This window comes from Apium graveolens, chromosome 4, assembly GCF_009905375.1.
Source record: "Apium graveolens cultivar Ventura chromosome 4, ASM990537v1, whole genome shotgun sequence".
NCBI lineage: Eukaryota > Viridiplantae > Streptophyta > Magnoliopsida > Apiales > Apiaceae > Apium > Apium graveolens.
The window spans coordinates 61322800-61331946 of NC_133650.1; the positions used below are offsets into that span (position 1 = coordinate 61322800).

Genomic DNA, 9147 nt, shown 5'->3' on the forward strand with positions numbered 1-9147 from the left:
TCAACTATTTATATGTATTTTCTGTAATTATTTTTTTACCTACATTTTTTATGAGATACTAGTGGCAATCACATGCTTCTGCTTTGCTACCTGCATGTGCAAACTCTTCGAGCCATAAGTCCAGCTTGGAGGGGTGGTTTATCTTAGATTTATGCGTCAAGGTCGGCAAAACTGCAGTAACGTTTGTAACTAACTAGGAAGTTGACAGTAATTTATTCTCTGTATTGTCTGACAGACTTTTCTCACTCCAAATGCGAATTTGCTTCTTAAACAATTGCCAACATTGAATCGATACTAACAGCAGAAGTATTACTGATAAGCAAACTATACAGTAATTTAGTTTATCCTAAACCTTTTTCTAGCTTTATTAACATCTCTGGAATTTTCTTCTGTGTAACTTTTGCTTTGTGATATTGGTGCTTGTCAACCTAGGTTATCTATGGCCTATTAGACTATGAATGTTTCCTTAGGTTTCATATTCTAGTTCTATTCTATGCATAAACATTCCATCACACAAAAGTCTCATCAACTCATCAACATTGATCCAATCTTTCATTTCTGTACCCTCTTCCTTATCACTTTCAATAGCAGCATTATCTCTAATTTTTATATTCTTGAAGAATGTTGTGACATGGTCATGCATAAATGCACAGTTGTATATGTTGAATTGCACGTCCACGACCACTGGTAAGCGTCCACGTGTGCCAGACCAGTATTTTATATGCCTTCAAAATAAAGTTGTGCATAATCATGCCTCAAGTTGCATAGCACATGAGTTGCATAGATATTAGCATGTGTATTAATTTGATGAATGTATGTTTTATTTGTGTGTGAGCAACTCTAATTCATTATTTAAACATCTCATTCTGTTATCTTAGTGGATGTGCATATTATACTAAGAGTTTAAAGTAGCAAGAAGATTATATAATACAGTTAAAAACATATGAAGTGGCTTATCATACTCAGCTATGGCCTCTTGAATCAGAAACCAAGATAAGGATAGTTGCCTACACAAACTAGAGGTCATCTTGGTTTGTCTGTGTGTGTTAATATAGAGTTACAAGTTTTTAACTCCAAGGATCCTGTCCATGACCAGCCATTCCCCTTTGTAGAGATCCAAAAAATATTTCTACCTTCTCTCTCATAGTGTAATCTTACTATTTTACTAGCTGTTCCATGTGTTCGTGCATATAGTTTCAACCATGTTCAGTAACCTGAAACTAAGAGCTTTACTACTCTGCTCCATCTTTTTTCTTGCCTTTGCACTTGAAAAGAACTTCTTAAATTGTGATACAAATTCAACATATGCTTCTGGCTACCAATGCCATGGAAATGATGCACAAAATCAGTGTGAAACATACGCTATTCTCCATACAAATGCATATTATTCATCCATTTCCAATCTCAGCTTTTACATGGGGATTAACCGGTCAGTTCTAGCGGAAGTGAATGACTTGTCTGCTAACATAGAGTTTCTTCCAAAAGAACATCCTTTATTGATCCCACTTGATTGTAAATGCAAAGGCGGCATCTTTAGTGCAGAATTCACACACACTACTGTTAAAGGTGAAAGTTTTTTTAGTATATCAGAGGCGCTGGAAGGCCTGACAGCTTGTAAAGCCATGAAGGAGAAGAATCCAAGTATAAATCCATGGGATTTAGGAGAAAAACACACACTGTTTATTCCGTTAAGATGTGCATGTCCATTAAATGTAATCGGACAAAACACAAATCTAGTGTCTTATCCTGTAATTAGGGGCGATACAGTTTCAAGTTTAGCCACTAAATTTAATATTTCAGAAGAGGCTATTATTTCAGCTAATAATAGATCAGGACAAAATTTTACCAAGCTGCAAATTTTAGAGCCTGTGTCAACTCTTTTGCTTCCATTACATGGAAAGCCTGCACTTGGTTCACTAGCAGAACCAAGACATCCAACTTTGGGTTCTCCAGCAAAAACCAATCCTTGCATAAATCAACACAAGAGAAAGTCATCGAAAATGTGGAAGGTTGGAGCTTACATTGCTGTTAGTGGAGCTGTATTTGTAGCATTTATTGCAGTTTCCGCAGCATTCTTTATGATGCAATGGAGAAAGAAGCAGCAAGTTTTAGCAAAGGACGGAGATGTGGAGCTGCAGCAGCTGAGTCTAAGTGTCCGGACAATCAGCGAAAAAAAGGTCTCTTTCGAAGGGTCCCAAGATACAATTGATGGCCAGGTGATTGAACCAACAGCACATAAGATGATGATTGACACATACACACTCGAGGAGATGAAGAAAGCCACCACGGATTTCAGTTCAAGTAATCTTATTGAGGGTTCTGTATTTCATGGTCGTTTAAATGGCAAGAACTTGGCAATAAAGTGCACAAAGACGGAGAATGTTTCAAAGATTGAATTCGGGCTTTTTCATGATGCAGTTCATCGTCATCCTAACATAATAAGGCTTTTTGGTACATGCGAAACCGAAGGCCCAGATTCTTTTATAGTCTCTGAGTATGCTAGAAATGGTTCTTTAAAAGACTGGCTTCATGGTGGTTTAGCTATGAAGAGCCAGTTCATTTCATCCTGCTATTGTTTCTTGACATGGAATCAAAGACTAAGGATCTGCCTAGACGTGGCCACAGCTTTACAGTACATGCACCAAATAATGAATCCTTGCTACCTTCACAGAAATATAAAGACTAGAAACATCTTTATTGATGAAGAGTTCAATGCGAAGGTTGGGAATTTTGGGATGGCTGAATGTGCTGAAAATGACACATGTGATCAAAATCAAGTATCTTGCTCAAGCCATTCTGTGTCATGGAATAAAGGATACTTGGCACCTGAGCTCCTTCACCAGTGTGCACCTTCTCCGAGCACTGACATATTTGCATATGGGGTGGTTTTGCTTGAGATTTTATCGGGCCAACCACCTGTCACCAGGGGAACTGAGAAAGGAGAGGGGACTACTCTGCTGTCACAGAGAATCAACTTGATTCTACAGTCAGAGAATGCAGAGGAGTTGAGGGGGTGGATGGACAATGTGCTGGATGAGAATTACTCATTTGATCAAGCTGTCACATTAGCCAACCTTGCAAGGGCTTGCGTCGACCAAGACCCATCTTTAAGACCCAACGCTGGAGAAATTGTAGAGAAGCTATCTAGATTGGTTGAAGAATTACCATCAGGAGAGAATTTCACAACCTGTGAAAGTTCTTGCAAACCTCTTGTAAAGGCCTCTGGTAGTAATATGTGAATCAAGTATATCCCATGACCCATAGAGGCATTCAGGATTCCAAATATATATCCAAACATTGATTCAACAATTCTACTACATTGTGCATGCCGTTTAGTAAGTTTAAACATATTTCCTTCATGTCACCCATATGTCAAATAAATAAATAATTCACTTGGCCATCAATAAAGAGTATTGCATAATATTTTCTCAAAACCGGGGTATTTGAGCTACATTTTCTACTTGTAGGTGCAGGGGTAATTTCTGTGCACAACACACCATCTCCTTTGAAATAAGTATGAAGGATGATTAGTTTAAACATTTTTTAGGAGCTTTATTTTTTAATGCTTTGTTATACTATAAGCTTAGATTAGCAATCCTAGTCTGTGACTGACACTCTACCAAGATTCCGTTTAACTGAAAAGACTAATTAGTCAAATCTTGGTCATCTCAATTCTGATGTAGCTTATAGACAATTCATTGACAGAAAAAAGGCTAGTAATTGTATAATGTGGTGTCAGGTCCTGCCACTGCTAATCATAATTGTTGTTTGAGTTGTGGTTGTGGTAAATTTACACTAGCAGAACATGCTTCTCTATTTAGTTCTTCTGAAAACATTTAAGAATTCTGCTTCGTACAGTAAATTGGTTACTACAATCTGGAAGTAAAAACATATTTTCAAATTAGATTGTTATCGTTCTAATTAACTTCTATCTTTACTTGGAAGTTATGCACATTGATTTTTACCAAAGTCCAACTACATGAAAAATACCACATTCTGAAGTTTTTTGACCTCAAATACTCCAAGAAGACAATTTTTATACTCAAAAGTTGAAACACACAGCTTTAGAATGCATTCAAGGGGGAAAATACTTCAGCTAGGTGTGGGGTTTAGACTCGTGTTGTTCATTGAGGTGATGCTGACATAGTTAGAACTGGCGCATCTATACTTCATACGCAATTGTTGTGTAAATAATATTTGATTTTGTAATATACTAGTACTGCATTTAAAGATAGAGTCAGCCAATTAAAGGCATATGATATACTCTATAAATATTTAAGGCTTCCAAATTGTACCTAATACGGTTATTGTTTACAAATCGAAAAAAAATCAAGAAAATAAATGCAATGGTAACAGTTGAGCTAGGGCAACAGTAAAACTAGATGAATTGAATCATTCAATTATCATTGCAATAAAAAAATCGTTTTCAAACAGATCCAACAGATCTAAATTAGAACGACAACTCCACTTTGTGTACAACAGGAAACCAAATGACATTATTTAGAAGTCAAATCTACCATTGGGAATTGTTTGCTCAACTTTACCGATTCTTTGTGGCGGCCAGATAATGTGGGTGGCCCTTCCCTTTATTAAACCTAAAGGGACCTGCGATTTCCAAAAGAAATTTCAAGCAAGTTAATTGATGCTAAGGTAGTAAATTAAGCTAGTTAATCAATGGTAAGCTAGCAAAATTATAGGAAAAATTTCGTAGTATTATCAACTACAACTACAGGAACATACTTGAAAAAGAAACATGAATTACAAGTCCACTAATAAAAATTTAGAGTACATCTCATATTATTCACGCAATAAAAATCTTTGTTCAGCACATCAGTTAAATACTTTTACATAGACAGTTAACAATGCATTCCAAAAAATCCCCCCCACCCCTTTTTATTATCATCAAGTACAACCATGTACAGGCAGGCACATACAAAACATAAATTACAAGTTCCCGAATAAAATTTAGATTACATCTCATGTTACTCGAGCAATAATAACCTTTGTTCAGCATATCAATTATATACTTATACATTGACAGTAAATCAATGCATTCCAAACAATTCATTTCCCCCCACCCCTCTCTTCCTTCATTTTCTGTTTCCGCCACTACATAGAAATATGACATGCATAAAGAAGCCTGTCAGTGTTCTCGGCCTTACTACTACATGAATAGAGACTGTTTCCAGAAAATAACCCCCTACATTTCAGATAAGAGAGTCGAACCCATGACTGTTTGGTCATTAATTGGACACCTAATTTCAACTACATAACCCAATAGTTACCCAAATTATCTTTATTTTCTTCAAAGAACAGAAGTTACGATTTTGAATTTAAACTGGAAAAATAGATGATACGGATACTGGAAACATAGATGATATGGATACTGGAAACATTACCGGACCAATGGATTTTGAATCTAAACTAGAAGCCGTATTATCTCCTTCAACCCAACAATGCCCATCTGGAATCTTCACAGCATCATAGGAGTAAGGTGAACTGACCCAGTCACCTGGCAATGCAGTGATTCTTTTCACACATTTCTCCTTGTGATTACTGGGGGCGCTGCAAAAGATGGAAACTGTAGAACAATCATAATTCACAAGAAATTTGGAAAAAAACTTAAACTTTCAGTATAGAGAGTTCATAAATTTCTACATGAGATGGTCCAGCAATTTAATTTAAATATTTATTCATATAAAAGGGATCATATTTTCTACTTCTAACATAATTGGTATTAAACAAAACTCCCAAAACAATGCAATTGATTGAAATGCAGATTCTCCAATCATAGTATACTCTCGTGAAGCATTTTTATAATAGATATTGGATAAGAGCAACTCCTAGAGTTGCTTGAGAAACTCCTAAATAAATTACTATTGTATGTACTCTTAGAGCAACTCTAACAACTCCTCTTTATAGCCTCCCAAGTCAAAATTTGAGGATTTTGACATGAAAATGATCTCCAACAATTTCCTAAGTTATCCTCAAAAATTTAGGATCTCTATATCCTTCCTCACTAGTGAGGAGCTCCTGACCTTTCCTCATTCAATTTATATTGATAAATAATGTGTTCATGCACTTGGATTTTGCCATGTAGCATTTTCATTCAATTGAAAGAATATAAATATAAATAGAGAGTGAATTATAGAGAATTGTTGGAGAAAGAGTAAATTTTTCCCTCTTAAATAGTTAAGAGTCTATTGATTATAATATTTGTAGAGATCAACTTAAGAGTCTCTTGGAGTTGCTCTTAAGTCATTTCTCATGATTCAACTCCAACAATCCTCCTCAATTAAATTCTTTTTGTTTTAAAAATAGTTATATGCACTGCAAACAATGGAGGGAGTGACCATATTTTAGAGGGGAAGTACTATATACTAATATAAAATTGGCTGAGAAGGCATTATATGCTCCTCAATAAAGAGGAATGTTTTGAAGATTTAAAATTAATAGGGAGGCACAAGGAGAGTGTTGGAGATGATTTCCGTATTAGTTTTGTTAAAATATGACTTAGAAGGGAGAATAGTGTAACATTTGGAGTTGCTCTAAGAGATGGACAAAAACACATTCACACATCAATAAATGTTTTTTGGATAATTCCTAATATGCTAATTTTCTAGTGTAAAACTGTGTCATCAAAATACACTTGTTAGACCAATATCATACTTCCATATGTAATTTTATTACAACACAGACGTATATGATATGCAATACACAATCAGAAGCTAAGAATTTAGTTTATTAATAGCAAAGCATGCTTGTAATCATAATTTACATTTCATTGCTGCTGCCAGAAATAAAAATGATAACCAAATACAGTTCTATATTTATACCAGAAAACTACAACATCACCAAGTGCGAACTTGTACTTATCCAGGCACAATTTCTCCACCAATACACGGTCAGCTGTGAAAAAAGCGAACTCAGTATATTATGCAAAAACAACTAATCACTGAGGTGAGTTTGAAACTGAATACTCTAAAGGCTTTACCTGAATATGTTTTCGCAGAAGTGCTACAATGGGGATTAAATGTTGGAGACATAGAACCACCTCGAATAGGGACAATACTGATATAACGATCTAATACAGTAAGGCCTATAATCCCACATGTGAAGAAATTTTTTGAGACATTCCAGAGAAAATTCAGTCTATTCATATCCTTGATACAGAAGAAGTACTAAACTAAAAGGGAGGATATCTGCATAGAAGAGTTGACTTAAAGATAAGGGATACTGGCATTCTGTTCAGAGGATAATATGCATACATACATATATATATATATACTGCTCCATGTGTATCCATCAATAAAGCATGCATTCATATCATTTATCAAACCAGGTTAATAAAAATGCAAGAAGCTACAAGAATGTGTCCATGTATGAAGTATTACAGTAGGATATAACTAGGTGAAAAAGTGGCGGCCATCTAATTTATTTTTTTTAAAATGTGAACTGTTTTGAAATCCTATTCATCAGAAAGCCTCCTGATCCTGGTATTACCAAAAACTATCAATACGACACCCCGAAACTTAATTTAGAAAAAAAAACAAGAAAGTTTTTTTCTTATATTTTTTCCCATGAATTTTATTGGTTCGATAAAAAAACACATAATTTAAGGTTATAATGGGGAATTAAGTAAGCATCATGGATTCAGGATCTTTTTCATTATAATTAAGGAAAGTCTAGAGTATATCAGGCTATCAGCTGTCTACCTTTCCAAGCTAAATTGGCTTTTATTTAGTTATGCAAGTATTGTAAATATTCCTCAGGCCTCAGTTTTATCATTTCATCATGTTAATCGTATACTTTCATATCTTTACTTGGTGTCCTACCGCACTCATAGTAAAGAAAGCACTGCATCTGAATAATGCTGCTATTATGATTCACATACAGTAAATATTAACAGCAAAAAGTAATAGTCTTTAACTTAGTAGAACCTCCAAAAGTTCCAATTCAAAGTTGAGTTAAACAAAGTATTATTACTAGATTACAAACAAATTAAACGCAAATATTAAAATGTAATTAAATCTGCACCAGCTAGCTTGCAATCATAAACACAATTAATAAGAACTTGGTATAAATAAATAAAAAATTGAAGTCTAGAACCAAACCGGATACATTTATTAATTTTTTTAGAGAGAGAGAGAGAGAGAGCGAGGGAGGGGGAGAGAGAGAGAGAGAGAGAGGGAGAGAGGGATAGAGAGAGAGAGAGAGAGCGAGGGTAGAGAGAGAGAGAGAGTAAACTAATACACGTAAAACACAAATTCATATGAAAAAGAGAGGAGATGGATTAGTTAGATATTGAAACAGAAGAGAGTGAACTTACGTTTTCCATAGACAGGGGGGAGCTTCGCATAAGATGTGTAGCAGTAAGACAATAAAAAATTTGTAGGCCAAGACTTGGGGCTAACGGAGCCCATCATAGATATAGAACGACTGGTCAAATATATCCCACCTTTTAAATTTTTAACAAGAAGTTAATACAACTGTAGCATTAATTATCCATGATAATTGATTAGATTTATATTTTTTTTATATATAAGTGAACTAGTAAATATTAGGGGGTTTTTGGAAAATACTCAAATTCAAAAATATTTTTATAAAAATACATATCATTTTCATAATAAATATACATTTTTATACAAACCATTACATATCTTTTTCATACAAATCATTACATATTTTATATATGAATTTTCAATTGTTGTTTACATAATTTATTTTTTTTTTCTCATTGACCAGTTATGATATTGTGTTATTGCCTACTTGTTATAATGGTTTTCTACTTGTTATAATGGTTTTAATCTTTATTACATTCAACAAATGACAAGTTTTCACCAATTTATACTCCCTCTGTCCCTCCCATTTGTTTACACTTTCCTTTTTGGGATGTCTCATCCAATTGTTTACATTTCAAAACTTTCCAAAAATAGTAAAGTTTTTATAATTTTTAAATTAACTACATCCACTATTTTCCTCCACTATAACCACTTTATATATATAATATTAATCGGTCCCACTACTTTACTCATTTTTTCAACTTTTCTCCACTATTTTATCATTTTTTTTAAACTCCACGCCCCACCCAAATGTAAACATTTGGGAGGGACGGAGGGAGTATTAGAAAACCATGTCGTCCAACAT

General features: G+C 34.4%; 2 protein-coding genes across 2 annotated transcripts; one reads left to right on the forward strand and one right to left on the reverse strand.

Annotated features, from left to right (window-relative positions):
- Nucleotides 1-466: 466 nt before the first annotated feature.
- Nucleotides 467-3478, forward strand: LOC141716748 (protein LYK2). Its single transcript, XM_074518934.1, has one exon. It carries the CDS (start codon nucleotides 1203-1205, stop codon nucleotides 3237-3239), a length of 2037 nt encoding a protein of 678 aa, XP_074375035.1. The 5' UTR covers nucleotides 467-1202; the 3' UTR covers nucleotides 3240-3478.
- Nucleotides 3479-4379: 901 nt separating this feature from the next.
- Nucleotides 4380-8428, reverse strand: LOC141718011 (uncharacterized). The gene is made up of 5 exons (XM_074520340.1): nucleotides 8330-8428; nucleotides 6995-7202; nucleotides 6837-6909; nucleotides 5400-5565; nucleotides 4380-4605 (listed from the first exon to the last, which is right to left on the reverse strand). Exons 2-5 carry the CDS (start codon nucleotides 7158-7160, stop codon nucleotides 4501-4503), a joined length of 510 nt encoding a protein of 169 aa, XP_074376441.1. The 5' UTR covers nucleotides 7161-7202; nucleotides 8330-8428; the 3' UTR covers nucleotides 4380-4500.
- Nucleotides 8429-9147: the final 719 nt, after the last annotated feature.